Source organism: Bos indicus x Bos taurus, chromosome 23 (genome assembly GCF_003369695.1).
Source record: "Bos indicus x Bos taurus breed Angus x Brahman F1 hybrid chromosome 23, Bos_hybrid_MaternalHap_v2.0, whole genome shotgun sequence".
NCBI lineage: Eukaryota > Metazoa > Chordata > Mammalia > Artiodactyla > Bovidae > Bos > Bos indicus x Bos taurus.
Genome location: NC_040098.1, coordinates 21802097 through 21822234, shown reverse-complemented (window position 1 = coordinate 21822234; position 20138 = coordinate 21802097). Strand labels below are relative to the sequence as shown.

Sequence of the window (20138 nt, the reverse complement as noted above, 5' to 3'; positions counted from 1 at the left end):
CTGCATACATCATTACTCTGAAAACTCATGTTATCCAGGTAGAGTTCTTTGCTCTCTGGCATCACCTTCCAGATCCAGTTTTAACTTCTATTCCTTGCTCTGAAACCTTGTCCCTTTTCCTATCTTGGGACCTGGCCAATCCACTAGAAGCACACACTGACTCTTGCTCTTGAGTCTAATGAAAATGCTAGGTCCTCAATTTCACTTCTTTATTAGTTAGTCCACACCACCACCCCGCTTGCTGCAGAGTCAAAAGCTCTGCCACAGGAAAAGCAAAGCACACACGCCCCATCCGCAGACAGGTGGAAGGATGGGGAAGGGAACTAACATTTCTCAGGCATCTCCCATGGGTGCAGGGACATTCACAGACATCCTCTTCTTTGCTCTTCACTATACGATAAAGCATGTTTCATAGGACCATTTTATAGATGACCAAAGTAGGAAACTCCTAAGGACTAAATAATAGCCTCCCCAAGTCACTCATTAGAAGATGGAAAGAATGGACTCCCCTGGTGGCTCAGTGGTTAAGAACCCACCTGCCAATGCAGGAGGAATGGGTTCAATCCCTGATCGGAGGAAGATCTCACGTGCTGTGAAGCAACTAAGCCCGTGCACCACAGCTACTGAGCCTGTGCTCTAGAGCCCGTGCTCTGCAACAGGAGAAGCCACTGCAATGAGAAGCCCGTGGGCCACAACCAGCAGAGCAGCCCCCACTCACCACAGCTACAGAGAAGCCCTTGCAGAAGTGAAGACCCAGCACAGCCAAAAGTAAATAAAGAAAATTACAGATTTAAATCTTCTACAATTAAAAAAAAAGAAGGAGGTGGTAAGGTAAAAATTGAAACACATATCTGTCTTCAAACCCTGTTTTCTGGCCCACACAGCTTTATGTATAGAGGGCATCACTGACCCACGTCTGAATCCATGCCGCCCCCTCCCCAAATTCCCCAGGCCCAAAGGCTGAGGTGTTTGTGGTCTTCACCTCCTGAGTTTCACAGCCCATTCTTGTGTCTGAACAAAGATTCTACCCACTGTCTTAAGATGTCTTCTGTCTACACTTGATTGTTTCCTGTTGAATGAGTTTCAGCATTCTTCATTTGTTTTATCAGCTGAGAGCTTCTCTTTGCTGCCTCATCATATCCTGTGCTGAGGGCTCTTAAATCTTAGCAGAAGATTGAAGAGGAAATTGTGGGAAAGCAGGATATGCTTCCTTCTCTGTTGCCTCTTTAAGTGATGTTGCTTTCTCACGGACTGCTTCCCAGAGATCTTGTAACTCTTTGAAAGCCAATTCCCCTCTCCCTGAGCAGTTGTTGGCTCTTGAAGACTTGGGTTGGGAAACCAAACACTAAGTGAAAGCCATGCCTGCTGTTTGCAATGCAAACTTTTAGCCACACCTCTTTAAGCAAGGAATGGGATGTGGGAAGGTGGAAAGAGATGATAAAGCATCACCAAACCACCTAACAAGGGTGAAAAATCTATTTCTCAATGGAGGCATTGAGTTATGCCCAAAGATGAGAATTACCAGGAGGGGAAAAATTCCAAGGAGAAAATTAGTCTTCAAACTGAGTCGCTCAGGTCTAAGATATCTCTGCCTAAGGTCACTCTTGGATGCTGGAGTCAGAAAACAAGATATTAATATTTTCAAGAAGGTGAGTATTTCACTTCTGAAAGCATAGGATTATGCAGGAGATATTGTATGTTCTATTTTGTAATATAATTATCTTAAATAAAGAGACAAAAAAGAAAATAAAAATTTTCATTTTTATTTCTAAAATAACACCCAAAATCATTTTACATATGTACAGTGGTTTAAACAGACACACACACACACACATGCACACACAAATAATAATAACTACAAGAATTTTTTTTTCTGCTTCACAAATGAAGAAAGTAAGGTCCCAGGGGCAAAATTATTTTACTCAAGGTCTAAAACAGAGCAAAATAGCAAGCACATTGAAAAGTCCTCTTGAGAATTGCCTGGTGGTCCTGTGGTTAGGATTCCACAGTTTCACTGCTGAGGGCCCAGGTTCGAATCCTGGTCGGGGAACTAAGATCCCACAAGCTGCACAACCAGCTCCCCAAAAAAGTCCTCTTTATTATTATTATTATTGTCCCCTATCTTTAGGAAACCTAGCATGCTTTAACTGTCTCCAAAGTAAATAAAGTGTGTTTCCTGCCACCTCATTGCCCCCCCCACCCCCATGCCTATCCCAACCTGCCCCAAACCTGGATCCAGATCCTGACCTCCCAAAGGGCCAGGATCCATGCAGAGACATGGGAGGTTGAGCCAAGGAACCGCAGAGCAAGTCCTCGGGGGTGAAAGGGGATTAAGTCTTAATCTTGCCAACGCTGACCAAGAAGCTAGGCTTTTGCAGGTCACGGGTAGATCAAAGAGCTCATAAATCCATGTCCTTAAAGCCTAGTCACCAAATGCTCTCCTCAATTTTTCCTCGGCAAACCTTCTTACTGAGAGTTCAGGCGTCGTTTCTGGCAAGAAGAGAAAGTCTTCCAAAGAAACATGACTGTCCCTCTACATTCCAGCCTGCCTTCCAGCCTCCCGCAGGAGTTCAATTCTCCAGCCAGGACCCAGGACTTCCATGAAGCATGGGGCAGCCTAGGCAAAATGATTGACATGCTGGTTAAGTCAGAATAATAGCTGGCATGTATGGACAACTTGCCTCCCAGGTGGCTCAGTGGTGAAAAAAAAACTCTGCCTGCCAAGTCAGGAAACACAGGTTCGATCCCTGGGTCAGAAAGATTCCCCTGGACAATGAAATGCCACCCACTCCAGTATTCTTGCCTGGGAAATCCCATGGACAGAGGAGCCTGGCAGGCTATTCCATGGGGTCGCAAAAGAGGCGGATACAACAACTAAACAAAAAACAACAAAACCCGATAACTTAATTCGAACCAGGTATTAGTCTATGAATCTTGAGTATTTTGGCTCATTGAGTCCCGAAACCTGAGAGGTATGTACTATTATTAGCTTCATTTTACAGATGAGGAAGTGGAGACACTGAAACATTGAGCAATTTCTTCAAGGTCACACAGTAGGAAGGCTAAACTCCCAGCTTTATTTTTCTGTGCCTTTTGCCTTCTCCATGCCACTCCCACATGCCTAAATTTTCAAGGTCCCCCTCTCGTCCTTCTGCTAAGTAAGCTTGATCTCTAGAATGACTCAGTCCTCTGAATTTGCAACTTCCTAGGAAAACCTTGGTGCTTCTCTCCAGGTATCCTTCTATCCGTCCCGTTTCTCACTTGGAATAAAAAGTTTTTTTAAGTGAAATTTAACCATGAATACGTGGAAGAGATTTCAGAAGAACGGAGGAGCCATCCTAGTGACTCTGAAATCACACTAGGTTAATAACAAGCTCTACTGGGTCTACTGGAGAAGGAAATGGCAACCCACTCCAGTGTTCTTGCCTGGAGAACCCCAGGAACCGGGGAACCTTGTGGGCTGCCGTCTATGGGGTCGCTAGGAGTCGGACACGACTGAGCGACTTCACTTTCACCTTTCACTTTCATGCATTGGAGAAGGAAATGGCAACCCACTCCACTGTTCTTGCCTGGAGAATCCCAGGAACGGGGGAGCCTGGTGGGCTGCCGTCTATGGGGTCGCACAGAGTCAGACACGACTGAAGCGACTTAGCAGCAGCAGCAGCAGTCCGTATGAACAGCAGAGGGCGCTGTGCAGCGTTGGCCGCGTGTTAAAAATGCCCTTCCTTTTCCTCCCCTCAGAGAAGGCAATGGCACCCCACTCCAGTACTCTTGCCAGGAAAATCCCATGGACGGAGGAGCCTGGTGGGCTGCAGTCCATGGGGTCGCTAAGAGTCGGACACGACTGAGCGACTTCACTTTCACGTTCCTCCCCTGCTTCCCAGGACGGGTCCCCCAGTTGGGATGTGGGGAAAACATCCCGGTTTTCACACTGCTGCTGCCCTTCCGCAGTCCCCGGGCCTCTCCGAACACGTGTCCAGACCTTGTTCCTAATAACAGTCCCACCTGAGGTCCCTGGGGTATGTGGTGTTTCCAACAATGGAGGGCCCCGTACCTCACCTCCGGCCGCTTTTCTGACCCAAAACCCCTTTAGTCTAAGATTTTGTGTCCTGGTTTAAGATCTGAAAAACTGCCTTTGCGTTGTGATTAACCCCAGCCTCGACCACGATCCAGCCTTGTGCTCCCCAATTGCCTGTGTCTTGAGCTGTAATTCTGTTCTCAGCCCCCTGACGGGGGACCTGCTTTCTTCTGCTGAAAGACCTTCCCATGGCTGCCAGCCCTCCATTCTAGACTTGGGAGGATCCCTGGTCATGAACTTCCCATCCTATCCTCTGAGCCTGTTTTGGCTCCAGCGTGGTGCCAGCTGCTGCTTCTGAGCGCTTCTAATTCTTCCTGGGTCCAGATGTAAAAAGCAAAGAGACTGCAATTACCGGGAGAATTCAATAGGCCCAGGGTCACCCACAGAAGATGTGCTGAAAAAATGCAATCCTCATCCATCCCCCACTTCACAAGTTTAGAAATAGAGGTTGAAAGCTGAAGAATGAGGTGGTGAGCATTTCTCTGGGGCAAGTTGTTGGTGTGTTTCCACCTCCTTCCTCCATTTCCTCCTGATACTGGCCAAACACTGAGCACCTCTGATTCTCCTAAGTGGTACAGTCCCTGACTTTGTCTTCTACTGGTTGTCTCAGCTATTGATACAGTCAGCCAGATATGCTGAACTAGCTAAAGTGGAGACTTCATCTACACCTCTCTTCTCTAGAATGGTTAGAGATCGTATCCCCAGGTGGCCCAGCCTCCTCCACCCAAGATAGTCTAATACAGGGGTCCTCAACCTCTGACATCTAATGTCTGATGATCTAGGTGGAGCTGATATAATAACAATAGGGTTAGGGTTGAATCATCCTGAAACTATCACCACCCTCTGGTCCATAGAAAAAATGTCTTCCACAAAACCAGCCCCTGGTGCCAAAAAGACTGGGGACTGCTAGTCTAAGAAACTTCCCCAAACAAATCAAATTAGAACCTTGATGGAAAGATTGGGCTTCCCTGGTGGCTCGGTGGTAAAGAATCTGCTGCTAATGCAGGAGACGTGAGTTCAATCCCTGGTCCAGGAAGATTCCCCTGGAGAAGGACATGGCAACCCACCCCAGTATTCTTGCCTGGGACATCCCATGGACAGAGGACCCTGGTGGGCTACAGTCCTTGGGGTTGCAAAAGAGTCAGAAATGACTTACGACAACAATGGAAAGATTGGCTTTACTTGGTCATCTGAACTGCCTCTCCTTACTGACTAATCAAGAAATTCTAAAGCAATGTCCTACCAGGGAAGATTCCTATGGACTAGGAAAAGGACAGAAGTTGGGGGCATTAGCTCTTCAAAGTTCTACTGAATCCTCCCCTTTAAAGTTCTAAAATTAAAATTCAAACATGAAGGCGATTAACTAAGGGTAATACACCAGTGTTTTCCCCTTTGTTTTATAGCACCCGGTACATGCCAGTCAATGTATATGAAAGAGCCCCTTCCCTCTTCTGGGGACCACGTGCCAATGTCCACAGCAGCATGACAGCAGGTTTGCATAATCTCTAATCCAGGAGGGCCCTTAAAGTTTCTTCCAACTCAGAGAGTCTTTCATTCCATGAGATTGTTTCAACCCCTTCCTTTGCCCCATTGCTCAATAGATGGGTCATGATTCAGAAAGGAAAGGAATGTAAAAGAGGTTGTGCCTGCTGCTGGGTGATGTTTAAAAAAAAGTCTGAGACTCCTCGGTATCCATGCAGAAAGGCAAGACACCTCTCCAAGACAAAAGCACAGCAAGTTCCATAACCCTGCCCACATTCCGCTTTTACCTCTCTGGCTTCAGGCTGCCACTGTGTGACTTATCCTCCCCTGCACGACTGACTAATATTTGTTTCCCCCTGATCTCACCTGTGTAGAAATAAGTCTCAGAAAGTGCCTGTGAGTAGGCAGCTGATTTGTGCAACTCCACCCTCATCCCTTTAGGAATGATTCTGAACACCAGCTTCTTTAGGGAGAGACGTGCTTGTAGCTTTGTGATTCCAATCAATTAAGACTTCCTTCTCAACAATGGGGCTACTGCAAGTGTCAACACTCACTGAACAATGAAATTAAGGTGTGTGTAGTCACTGCAGAGGGCAACTGCAGCCAGGAAATTAAAAGACGCTTACCCCTTGGAAGGAAAGTTATGACCAACCTAGACAGCATATTAAAAAGCAGAGACATTACTTTGTCAACAAAAGTCCATCTAGCCAAGGCTATGGTTTTTCCAGTAGTCAAGTATGGATGTGAGACTTGAACTATAAAGAAAGCTGAGCACCAAAGAATTGATGCTTTTGAACTGTGGTGTTGGAGAAGACTCTTAAGAGTCCCTTGGACTGCAAGGAGGTCCAACCAGTCCATCCTAAAGGAGATCAGTCCTGGGTGTTCATTGGAAGGACTGATGTTGAAGCTGAAACTCCAATACTTTGGCCACCTGATGCAAAGAGCTGACTCATTTGAAAAGACCCTGATGCTGGGAAAGATTGAGGGCAGGAGGAGAAGGGGACGACAGAGGATGAGATGGATGGATGGCATCACCGACTCAATGGACATGGGTTTGGGTGGACTCCAGCAGTTGGTGGTGGACAGGAAGGCCTGGTGTGCTGCAGTTCATGGGGTCACAGAGAGTCGGACACAACTGAGCGACTGAACTGAACTGAAACATCAAGATGTATCCTGTATCAGAATGTGGATGATGACTGCATCCTCTCACTGAGGACAGAAAAAAAAAAAGATGTATTCTTAACATTTGATCAAGTAAACTGAGCTGACGTGGGTTTTAAAGATGTGTGTATTTTCATTTATGTGCTCGGCAATAAAGACATTTCCATTCTCTGAAAGATATCCCCAGTTCCCTTCCCGAAGCTTCTCCTTGATTTTTTAATACTCACGTCTTATCTTCAACGATTCATTAATTTAGATCCATAGGTTGGGCTTAACGATGCATTCTAAATAGGGGAAAAAATAACACTAATGTCAGTGAAGAATGGCATTGACTGGAATGCACATAGATTTATGTCTATACCTGACTGAAGATAAACATGTAACAATGGAAGCATGAAGTACCAGAGTTGACACAGCTACCCTGAATTAAATGATCATATTTCACTGAATCTCACATTGTAAGCAACATCATTATATTTTATGTCTGTGGAGGAAGGACATGAAAAAATAACTTGCCAATTAAGTCATGACATGTTGCTGATTGCCCAATGTGTTCCAATTTCAGAAATATTCAAAGGTGGATAAAAAATGCCTATCTTGGAATTGATGGTCTTTGGCACTAAAAGTCACTCTAAGTACTGCTGCTGCTGCTAAGTCACTTCAGTCATGTCCGACTCTGTGTGACCCCATAGACGGCAGCCCACCAGACTTCCCCGTCCCTGGGATTCTCCAGGCAAGAACACTGGAGTGGGTTGCCATTTACTTCTCCAATGCATGAAAATGAAAAGTGAAAGTGAAGTCGCTCAGTCGTGTCCGACTCCTAGCGACCTCGTGGACTACAGCCTACCAGGCTCCTCCATCCATGGGATTTTCCAGGCAAGAGTATTGGAGTGGGGTGCCATTGCCTTCTCTGCACTCTAAGTACTAGCTGATTGTAAATTCTGATTCTGTGTGTCTCCAGAGAGTTTTTTATTTGTTTGTTTTAAAAGCAGCTCTTATTGAGAAACTGTTGATTGAGTAAATGACTTCTTTCTCATTAATATAACAATGGTGGCAATTTCAGCTGGTAGTTGATGAGACAGATAACTAGGTCAAAAGTCATCTTCAAGATCTTTAGATACACAGACACTGCAGTTCAAGGGAGTGTGGTTCACTGCAGAAGCCTGTGGCAGGAAGAATGCTAATTCTCATAAATTACTGGGTTGCTCTGGTCAAATCTCATAAGTACTCTGGGCCTTGGTTTCCTTACCTATGAAATGAAAAGAGGGTCTAGTATCTCATTTCTAACTCATGTCTTATTTCCAGCTGTGGCATTTTATGAATCTATGGTCTACGCGTTCACATCGTCTCTCTCTCAATGGTCCAAATGTATGTAATTGAAATACAACCAGTATGGAAACTTTGCTTTTTATCTTTTCTCGCCATGCCGCAGGGCTTGCAAGATCTTAATTCCCCAACCAGGGATCAAACCCAGGCCCGAGTGTGAAAGCATGGAGTCCCAACTACTGGGCCATCAGGGAATTCCCTGGAAACTTTTCTTGAGGGGTATGTTCCAGTGACCCTAAGCTCTAGCAGGATACTCCAAATTTGTTGATTGAAGAAATGAATGAATAAAGGTATGCCCTCATGATTCTGTTTGCTAACAAATCCCCAATATTGAGTATTTGTCTCTGCATGACTCTGCATGAGAACACCGACCTTCCAGTATTGAGACTGAAAGGGAGAGGCTTACCTCTGCTACCCTCGACTGCCCCTTCAGTGAAGACATCCTCATCCTCAAAGCATCTCGTATCTACAGAAGCAATGAGAGTGAAGAAATGACAACATCCTCAAGGTCTAGACCTGGGTCCTGAAACTTTGAGGCCAGCAACTCTGGCAGAAGCATCATCAGATGGTTCAACACCGTGCTTGGAAAATAATGAAACTTGGATAAAACTTGAGGTGTAATCATAACTAGATTTAGGATTAAGATTAAAATTCTGGTCATGGTTTCTATTTTTTTTCACCAGCTATGTTCAAATATAACCTCCAGTTGACTTGAGAAGGAGCAGGACAAAACAGAGTATGGTTCTTCCCTTTCCACCCCCCACCCCCTGCAGCTGATGCCTTGAATCACCCCACAAACTCAACTTTTCTCCACATTCTCTCTGATCAAGGCTGCTTCATCCTCCTGCTCCCCCCAACCACATGGAAAAAACATTTACAGTGAGTGACACAAATTCAAGTTACCTTGTGGTCCATAATGGTTCCAAACAGCAAGATGAAGAACCCCTGTGACAGAATTCAACAAAAGTATGAGGGACAGTTCTGCAGACCATAACCCAGAAGTTATTTTAACACTACTCTTCTAGATTCCTTCAAAGATAGTTATCATATATTAGAAACCTCAGTGTCTACGGATTCTCTTGCACTAATGAGTGTTTTCTTTGAATGGACCTCAAAAACAGAGGACAACCTTCAAGCTTGTGCATGAGAGTGATTGATATTTCTTGAATGGCTTCAAATGTAGGATAGTTTTCAAACTTATTAAATCTGTTTACATTTCTTCCCAGGTATTAAGGTGGTTGTTCTTACTCATGATGATAGTAACACATACATAAAATTTTGTCATTCAAAGTCACAATCAAGGAAGGTGTCATGGGAAAATGAAATGTATTCTAGTCTACTTTCAATGGAAAAGTCAAGAAACAGGCAGCTAGAGTCTCTAAAACTGGTGAAAGAAGTTACTGCAAAAAAAAAAAAGAGAGAGAGAAGTCTAAAGAAACCCATAAGACCAGGGTCTCTAAGTTTAAATTATCTGGTCACCTACAAAGTCAGAATAATTGCCAGTCAATCCTTTTAAGGAATGGGAGTTAGGAGTCTTGCAAGGAAAATCTGAATCCTGCCACAAGAGTGAAGGGAAGCCTGGTTTCTAAGGACAGTTTCATGGAGAAGAAACACTGATCAGAAAACTGAAAATGCTGAATTGTGAGTCACAGAGAACGCTTGTTTTAGAAAAATGGAATGTGTGTAACTAAAGGGAGTCTAGAAATTGTCTTTCCATCAAGAAAATAGAAAGAGAAATGATCTGAAAGAGAAATGCAGAACAAAATTTTCTGGGGTTTAATTAAATTGCAAAGTAAAAGTAGGATGAGATCAGTGGTAATGAGTATAACTTCAAGAGCAGGGGAGATTTATGTGAGTCCAAGAGCTTTTGATCCCCACTCCCAAAGAAAACCTTAAAAGGTTTCTCTTTAAAGCAATACAGAGGAAAGAATGAAATAAATGTTCTCCATAGTTATTAAGAAATTATGAGTAAGATGTATAATTGTACTGAGTTGGCATTACTTTGAAGTTGGCTTTATTATTTCACATTAGGTTTAGAAATAGACTAATAGTGATATGGAATACTTTGTTGCTTTGTTAAACAGTTATATTTAATTTAAAGCATTGGTCAAAATTTTTTTGAAGATATTTTTCTGAAAAGAAGCAGATAATAAATATTTCAGGCTTGCAGGCTTTACAGCCTCTGTTCCGACTATCTCACCTTTGCCCTGTAGCACTAAAGCCACCATAGGCAAAATGTGTGTGTGTGAGGTGTATTTCAATAAAACTTTTTCAATAAAAAGATGTGTATATAAGCCCATGTGTAAGGTGTATTTCAATAAAACTATTTACAAACACAGGCAGCAGGCCACAGTTTGCCAGCTCCTGATTTAAAATATATTAAAAATATAAACCTTCTGAGATTTCCCTGGTGGCCCAGTGGCTAAGACTCCATACCATTAATGCAAGGGATCTGGGTTTGATCCCTGGTCTGGGAACTAGATCCTACTCGCTGCGAGTAAGACCCAGAACTGCCAAATAAATAGATATATTTAAATAAATAAATAAATAAATATATATATATATATATATATAAACTTCCTAAATTTTCTATTACTCATGGGTGCAGAAAGCAGCCTAATGACAGCTTCCTAAAAGTGGCTTAGTAGCCAAGATGAAGTGGAACGACTTTTAGATGGATAATCTTATCAAAGCAAGCATGTTAAGCAAGAAAAGACGTTAGAGATCATTTTAGATCCATCTTTATTTTACAGAGGAGAAGTCTGAGGACCAGAGAAAGTGACATTGCTGGGATCCATTTCTGTGAATAACAAATGACATTTATTTTACAGAGAATAGCAGGGAAGGAGTATGAGAATCCCTGACCGATTAACATCCAAAGTGAGTGGCATGGACCATCTCTGCATGCTGTGAAAAATGACTATTATTTCATAGATTGCCTAGACTACTTGAGAAAGCATAAAAATTGTGCTTGTTTTGAGGCATAATATGTGCCTCACACATCCCTAACCAAAGACTAGTCCTCCATAAGTGAAGGTCAATGTCTTTTCACATTGAAACTTTAGAAAAGACAAAAGGAGATGCCTACCCAATCAGCCTGATCATCGAAATCCAACTGGACAATCAATAGACAGAGAGATGTCACAGATAAATGTCTCTAAGATATGAAAGGAAATGGAAGGAATATGTGGTGTTCTGTATTTTTAAACCATAGCCATATTTTGTTGTATAGCCAGAATACCAAATTATAAGGTAATAATATTTTGTAAATAAAAAGTAGCTAATAGTATCAATAGTATCAGTAAAATAAGTGTCTCTCCCAGAACTTACCTGGAAAGCATTGAGCAAGGCAAAGATTATGTGGAATATCAAGGAAGTGCCTTCTATGAGCGTAGCTATTCCAAAACCCCAGGTCAGTCCCAACAGTGGGGTGAGGATGGCGACATTTTTGCTGATCCTCAGGATTATGGCCACATCTTGAGACTTGGAACTGCCAATAGAGGGCCTCTGAGTGTTGATAGCCACAACCAATACCACAATAAGATTCACAGCCACAATGACCAAGGCTGGGACGGCAAAGGCTAAAAGGGCTTTGGTGTCATCCCAGTTAAGCCAACAGGCACCACGTCTCACATAGCCTTTCCCTGGCACTGTGATAGCCACAGTGGTGGCAGCAATAACTAATGGGCACCCATAGCCAATGGCAAAGCCAATGGCCATCATGCGGGACTTCATCATCCTCCGGAAAACAACCAGCAGTCCATAGATGATGAGCAGGGCTTTGAAGAGCATCCAGAAAAACAGACAGAGGTAGAAAAAGTGGCTAAAAAATGTCACCGCAACACACCAGTTGTAGTCCTGGGCCTTTTTGTTGAAGTTGGAGCCTAAGATGAACCACACATTGGCAGTCAAGAGCGACACAGCTATATTGACAATGCATACATGCCGCATGTATGATATGTCCGTCATGACCACCCGGGACCAGACGGTGGCTTCAATCATCAGGCAAAGAATCAAGCTAAGGATGGAGACGCTGAGCCCAATGCAGGTGATGTAGTCCAGGACTTTGTTGTCCACAGATATGGGGGACATGAGGATGGAAAAAGACACCATCACGTTGGTGTAGTTACACCGGCATTGCACTCTATTCTTGGTGTCCAACTTTGTTTCACAGACATTCTCATCCCACCTCCTTTTCCTGGAGTGCCAGCCAACACACTTGGCTCTGGCATTCTGGGATTTGTTGATCTTCTCAAAGGTGAATAAGATTTGCTCCAATTTTTCTGGTAAAATCACTGAAAGGACCAGTCCATTTACCAGCCTGGGAAGACGGGTGTTTTCCAAGTGGGCTTCTTTCAGGACAGCCCCCAAGGTGGGAAAAGCTATGCCAACAGCTTGGGATGCATCTGGGGGCAGCTTCCACAGCTCTTGCCTGGGGATTTCTATGATTCCTAGGATACCCTCCACTGTGTTGTTCAAGCTCATGGAGAAACGGAGACTTCTCTCTGAGGTATTGTTGTTGATGGGGAACCCTTTCGTCTGAATGAAGAATTCATCCACAATGTGCTCAGGTTCATTTTGGATGTGGAGTTGCCTCGCAAACCAATTCACTGACTGCAACAAATCGGAGCTGACATTTTTGTCTGGAATGAAAGCCCAGTTTGGAATGACCGCTGGGTCGAGGATGTGGTTGGCCACCTTGCTGTAGCTCTGCAGTGGAGAAAAGTGGATACAATACTGGGGATGTACACGCTGTGGTACAAAGTTGATTTCTAAAACCTCAAGTTTCTAAAGATCAGACGATTTGATATTATTTGACATGTTTCTCTTCAAATTCACTGTTTATTAGAATCTCATACTAGTAGGACTTCGGAGAGAGGAAAAAAATTAGAAATGCTAAAAACGAAATATGGTAAAAAGCAATGAAATAAAATAAGATTGAGGGTTGACATATATACACTAATATGGATAAAATAGATAACTGATGATATTGATAACCTGCTGTATAGCACGAGAAACTCTACTTAATGTTCTGTGGTGACCTAAATAGGAAGGAAATCCAAAACAGAGGGGATATATGTATACTTGAAGCTGGTTCACTTTGCTGTACAGCAGAAATTAACACAGCACTGTCAAGCAACTATACCCCAATTTTTAAAAATCAATAAATATAAACTAAAAAAAATATATAAGATAAAATAAAATGAAATAAGCAAATAAGATGAAATGAAATGAGATGAACTACAGAGAAGGGTTGCCTGCTTTATTATACACCCCAGGCAGCATTTCCAACTTCAATTTGTATAACCCAGGTTTTCCATGAGATATTAATGACTGTTTAAGGAGGAAACAGTCCTATGGAAATCCAAGTACAGCACACCATATCCTTATCCTCCACCCCACCCTTGTGAAGAATGCCAAAGTTTATTAACACATTTAAAGCTCTAGAAAGTCCTGCTATAAGACCTACTTGGCTTCATTTACCCCAGAATTCCTGTATCTGCTGTACTACAGATCTCTCTTTTAAGAAATGAAACCTCTGCTAACATTTCTCAGTACAATTACATTTTACAAAAATAAAATTTGGGAAACTTTACAGTAGTCAAAGTCTTCCTCACAGGATCATTATGTGATAAGTTCCTTGAAAATATTCAGTCTGTACAAAAACCTGTATTAAAAATGTTCTTATTTCTTGAAAGCGGTTTCCCTGATAGCTCAGTTGATAAAGAATCTACCTGCAATGCTGGGGACCTCGGTTCGATTCCTGGGTCAAGAAGATCTGCTGGAGAAGGGATAGGCTCCCCACTCCAATATTCTTGGGCTTCCTTTGTGGCTCAACTGGTAAAGAATCCGCTTGCAATGTGGGAGACCTGGGTTTGATCCCTGGGTTGGGAAGATCCCCTGGAGAAGGGAAAGGCTATACCCACTCCAGTATTCTGGCCTAGAGAATTCCATGGACTGTATAGTCTATCGGGGTCACAAAGAGTTGGATGCGACTGAGTGACTTTCTTTCACTATTTCTTGAAAATGTCCATAAACTAGGATGAATCCACTCCCAAAACTGAAATGAGTTGTTATTCTGGTTATGATAGTTTTTACCCTGAAAACTATTTTGAAACTATTAAAGTACAAGATTTTGAAACAAAAAATTGTCAGATTTTTGAATGAAATTAACACAGAATACCTTCATTTTCTCTCGGGTGACATTATCAGACAAATCTGTTGAAATGTTTTTTAGTAACTCCACTATAAATGCAATGTTTCCGGATGTTGCTTCTGATGATTTCACAGCATTAATTATGCAGGCATAATCCAATGGGCAATTCTTTTGGATTCCTTGAGCTACACTCCTGATGGGCTCTGGGGTTTGGTAGTCAAGAATGTGCAGAGTTATAGACGGTGCTGCCACAGAGAGGCGTGATGCACTGTTTGAGTCCTGTTTGTAAAAAGATGGTTATTTCACTCAAAAATGATTAAGCACCCAACATGTCAAGGAGATCCAACCAGCCCATCCTAAAGGAAATCAGTCCTGAATATTCATTGGAAGGATTGATGCTGAAGCTGAAACTCCAATACTTTGGGCCACCTGATGTGAAGAACTGACTCATTTGAAAAGACCCTGATGCTAGGAAAGATTGAAGGCAGAAGAAGGAGATAACAGAGGATAAAGTTGTTGGATGGCATCACTGGCTCAATGAGCATGAGTTTGAGTGAACTCCAGGAGTTGGTGATGGACAGGGAGGCCTGGAGTGCTCCAGTCCTTGGGGTCGCAAAGAGTCAGACATGATTGAGCAACTGAACTGAACTGAAGTGACAGAGACTGTATTGATACTCCTATTCTAAAAACACTTGACATTTTAGGAGATGCAGAGATAAATGTGCTTCTACAGGGATGAAGGAGAGGCAGAAGGAAACAGTGGCTAAGTGAAAGGACACAACATAAAATATTTTAATTGAGAATTGTTTTATTCATTAGATTTTTATTCTTTCTGGGACACACACCTTGTCTTCCTTTGGTCAAGTGATTGAAAGTATGAGAAAAAGATATCAAAATGAATTTAACTGTAGACAAATTCAGTTGCTTAATTGATTAGCATAAGAGGTATGAAAATCCATTTTTAAAGCTAAAACTTTAATCTCTAAGTGTTTATCACTGTCTGAATGAATCTCAGATCTTTTTTTTTTTTTTGAGTAAAGATTTTGAGAAGGCAAAATAAAGTGGTTGAGAGTTTGGGTGAGGAAGGGATGATAAGAAACAAATTTGAACCCACTCTGCAGAATTCCTCAAGTCCAGATCTGAGACTTACTGTCATGCTGAACAGAAAACATTTAAAATGTTTCTTGTAGAATATGCAAATAAGATGCAAATATGCAAATACATCACCATAAAGAGTGTTTCCACAGAAAGGCTTGTACATGTTTCAGTTGATTTCTGCCACTTGTTTCCATTACAAATAAATCCTATTTCTCCATGAAAGTGCTGAGCACAGGGCTGGCTGCAGTTAGAAGAAGTGCTGCAAGGTCCATGGCATTTTTCTTAGAAGAGAGAGAGAGGCCTGATTAGCATTTCCACACTTTGACAAGGACACCTAACTCCTTCCTGGGGCTTGGGGGTTGCTTCCCAGAGGAGGCGACGGGTTCTCAGCCACCAACCACTAAGACCTGCCAGGCAGACTGTGATATCCAGCTGATATCCAAACAGAGTGAAGAACATGTGAAAAGGAGGGTCATTCATAAAAACTGATTCAGAGTGTTTGAGGGGAGAGTGGCAAGAGATGAGGGTGGGGAGGAAAGCAGGGTCAAGTCCTGAAAGACCCTGGATTCTGTGTTTATATGAGGGTTACCAGGAAACATGATTAGATTTGTGAAAGATAATTAATGATACATGGAGCAGGAGTTAGTAAACTTTTCTGTAAAGGACCAGGTAAATAGAGTTGCCAGATAAAATACAGGTTAAATGCCAGTTAAATGTTGGTTTTGTTTTCAGATACACTCAATTCTCATTATTTGCAGCAGTTACAATCTATAAAGTCACTGCCACAAACACTGAATTAGTGAATACGTAACCATCACTTCTAGGAGAAATACAAGATTAGGTTCCTATAAGCTTCTGCTCACAACATTTTCACCAACCAATCAATATATCACTATATAAGCTTGTTTTGTGTGTTTCCATTTAAAGACATCTTATTTAATATATGCTTTTGATTCACTGACATTGAACTCACAGCCAAGGGCACTGTAACTTGTGACAACACATTAACAAAGCTTATCTAGCACATATATTTTCCCCATCAGGCACATCACAACCCTCTTAGGCACACCATACATCACTTCGGAACTATATTTGGGAGCAATTTTAAACAGCAAAATCACCAACTAAAAACAAAACCACAAAACACGTGACACTACATAGACCACAAAAAACACTTGTTTATAGTAGGAAGGTCAAGTGCCACCTCGTTCAACTGAGAACATGCACCTTGGCTGGCCATTTTTCTGTTATTCTGTGCATGTCTGTTAATAATTCAGAGAGCACTGTGAGTGCTGATTTGGAGAAGATGCAAACACAGAATCCACGAATAAAGAGAACTGACTAAAAATGTTCAGTAAAACAGTGGATAATTTTTCATTTATGTATAACCCATGAAATATCACTCATGGCTTATCTGAAATTTAAATTTCACCAGACATTCTATGTTTTTGCTAAATACAACAAAGCTGGCCAGAGAGTAAACATTTCAGCTTTGAGGGCCATATGGTCTCTGTCACAAATACTCAGCTCTGCTTAGTAGCATAAAAGCAATCAAAGACCATGTGTGAATGAGTGAGCATGGCTGGGTTTCAATAAAACTTTATTCAAAAAAACTGGCAGCAGCCTAATTTGGCCCATGAGGAGAGTGGATTGACTTGATAAAGCTGCTGAAGTATTCCCAGGAAGAATTGCCTTCAGATAGCAGCAGGGCAGTAGGAAGAAGTAGATGATACTGAGAACTCTCAAGGTATTGAAATAAATACAAACTGAAGTGCCCTATTGGCTGTGAGCCAAAGAATATTGATGACAAATATTTATTACTCAGACAGGAGAATAGAAGCAGGTTGTTTTGCATCTTTCTTTGACATCCACCCAAGTGTATCTATTGTTGCAATTTATTTAAGCCAAGTGCATTTCAATTCCCTCATTCATATAGTTTGGAGGTAATGCCATATCCTTGTTACAAACATTGAATGAGACAGCATCTTGTACAGCACTTGGATCAGTGTTGTCGTAAATGTTCAATGCATATTAGATACATTTCTCTCCTCTTTCCTTTCTTAGCTCCAAATCTGTATAGATTTGTATTTGCCCCCAGAAATATACTTGGCCATGACGGTGCAGATCCCAGTAATCTATGTGGATGAGAACCACAGGATTTCACTATCTTACTTCTCATGATGATTCCACAGTTTGTCTCTCACTTCTCCAGAGTAACCAGTCTTGCCAGTTCCATTCAGTTCAGTCACTCAGTCATGTCCAACTCTTTGCAACCCCATGGACTGCAGCACGCCAGGCTTCCCTGTCCATCACCAACCCCTGGAGCTTGCTCAAATTCATGTCCATTGAGTTGATGATGCCATCCAACCATCTCATCCTCTGTCAATCTCACCAACATGATACCTATTACATCACTGAATAGATCGCTCAGCCTCAGAGTGCTACATGCTTTTAAGAACCTTGAAAGTATCTCTGAATGAAGGAATGAATGATCCTGTCCTCTTCACTCTTCTGCCTCTTGTTAGCTCATTAGTTCAGATTTCCCTTTTGAGTTTTAAAAGGGATTCTCGTCTACTATTCTTGGAAAAGGTAATGGCACCCCACTCCAGTACTCTTGCCTGGAAAATCCCATGGATGGAGGAGCCTTGTAGTCTGCAGTCCATGGGGTCGCTAAGAGTCGGACATGACTGAGCGACTTCACTTTCACTTTTCACTTTCATGCATTGGAGAAGGTAATGGCAACCGACTCCAGTGTTCTTGCCTGGAGAATCCCAGGGACGGGAAGCCTGGTGGGCTGCCGTCTACGGGGTCACACAGAGTCAGACACGACTGAAGCAGTTTAGCAGCAGCAGCAGCTCATCTACTATTCTAGAACATGTATGAATATCTGCCAACTTGCTTCATTGATTATGCCGTGGGTAATAGTATAATTGCAAGAAAATCTACTGATGGTGTTTAACATTTAGAACTTATTTGAGATTGTTATTCTGTGTGAAAACTTGTGGTCTGGGGATTGATCCGCAATATCCATGCCCTTCCTTTATTCTGCCCAGTCTTCAAATGGAAGAAGACTGTTCTGTAGCTACATACCTTGAGTTCTTCCAGTCTTGGGTTTTCTTTCAGGACCCTGAAGTTTATCTCCATCCTGTAAAACATAAATTCTCAAAGGTTTTCTTTACAGTGGGACTCTTCTCTCTCATCTCAACTTAGAGACTCCATGTGAATATGAAGAGAAAATGTGTTCAGGACTAGAAAGAAAATGGCATCTGATATTGCAGGAATTTGCTGAAGGGATGTGAGCCCTGGCAGAGAACATGCTGCCCCGAGTGAAGGCTAGAAACTGGGTGTGGTCACATAGGCTCTGAAGGTCAGGGGATTGGGTACATCTGTTGGAAAGCTTAAGGACCCATGGAGAGCACAGTGGCGACAATTAGAGCACTAAACTGTTCTCTGCTTATATTAACTGTAGCTATGATAGGGAACTAATATGGTCCACACGATACACAGATAAAGAAGTGAGAAGATACTAGGAATGAGTGCTAGGTTGCAATAATAGAATCTTTTTGTAGCTATGTTGCTGTTGTTAGTTGCTAAGGGTATCCGACTCCTTTGCAACCCCATGAACTGTAACCTGCCAGGCTCCTCTGTCCATGGGATCTCCTAGGCAAGAATACTGGAATGGGTTGCTGTTTCTTTCTCCAAGGGGACCTTCTTGACCCAGGGATCAAACCCGTAGTTCAGTGGTTAAGAATCCACCTGCCAATGCAGAAGATATGGGTTCAATCCCTGGGTTGAGAAGATACCCTGGAGAAGGAAATGGCAACCCACTCTAGTATTCTTGCCTTGGAAATCCCACGAACAGAGGAGCCTGGGGGGTTACAACCCATGGGGTCACAAAAGGGTCAGACACAACTTCCTGACTAAGCATCTTGTAGCTATAAAGGACTGTAAAAATCTAAAAGAGGAAAAGACACTCTTCGTGTTATGGTAAGGAAATTAAGACCCAGAGAACTGAAGCAACTTGTGCGGCTAACAGATAAACTTAAGGTTTGAACCTAAATGGCTTGACTGCCAAGTTAGTGCTTCTGCCTCTCAAGAGTTGCCTGTCTACATACTCCATGGCTTGCAAAGTGGTTTTTCTACTAGACTGTCGCACCCTGTGACAACAATACTGTACTGTCACAAGCTCCAGCCAACTCTCAACTTTTCATTGTCCCTTCCTTTCTTTAGAAAGTTGCCATCAGAAAGGGTAACATTGTAATCATTTGAAAATTTCTTTGAAATGACATGTTATTTATTATAAATTAATCGTCTCAGAGACCTGATTGATTTCTCTTGGGACCACATAAGAATTAATCAAACTTACTTTTGCACGGATATGGAATCTACTCTGAGAATATTCTGTGGCCAAAATTAATATTAAACAGCAAATCGTGGTTGCCTGGGACTTCATTTTCACACACGAAGATCTTCACCTGCAATAGACAAGGGTGGATCAAGCTGAAGATGACAATACCACATAACTAAACTAATATTTAGTCAGCTAACCAACCACTGAGTTCGCAGCAAATGTAAATTTCCTTATGCTCCAATGGAGATACACTCACTCTGATCCATTTAGGCTCCCGAGGCAAACTGTGACCAGGAAGCAGACAAAACTCAAGGATCTTGGATCAAAGCCTTCCTAGTTGGAGTCAAGACTAAGAGGGACTTTCATGACGCCACTGTGCCCTCTGCCGAGATGACGATCCACAGGCACTTACAGGAAGGCTTCCAAGTTGTCTTCTAGTTTAAAATTGTCTTTGAGCTCCTAACCAATGAACACAGGGAAAGTAT

At 42.4% G+C, this 20138-nt stretch overlaps 1 protein-coding gene across 1 annotated transcript; it reads right to left on the bottom strand.

Annotated features, from left to right (window-relative positions):
- Nucleotides 1-1785: 1785 nt before the first annotated feature.
- On the bottom strand, nt 1786-19771 carry ADGRF4 (adhesion G protein-coupled receptor F4). Its single transcript, XM_027525334.1, has 9 exons — nt 19669-19771; nt 18393-18447; nt 15432-15583; nt 14232-14483; nt 11378-12757; nt 8951-8992; nt 8454-8513; nt 6949-7005; nt 1786-2617 (listed from the first exon to the last, which is right to left on the bottom strand). Exons 1-8 carry the CDS (start codon nt 19753-19755, stop codon nt 6958-6960), a joined length of 2076 nt encoding a protein of 691 aa, XP_027381135.1. The 5' UTR covers nt 19756-19771; the 3' UTR covers nt 1786-2617; nt 6949-6957.
- Between the last annotated feature and the right edge of the window lie 367 nt (nt 19772-20138).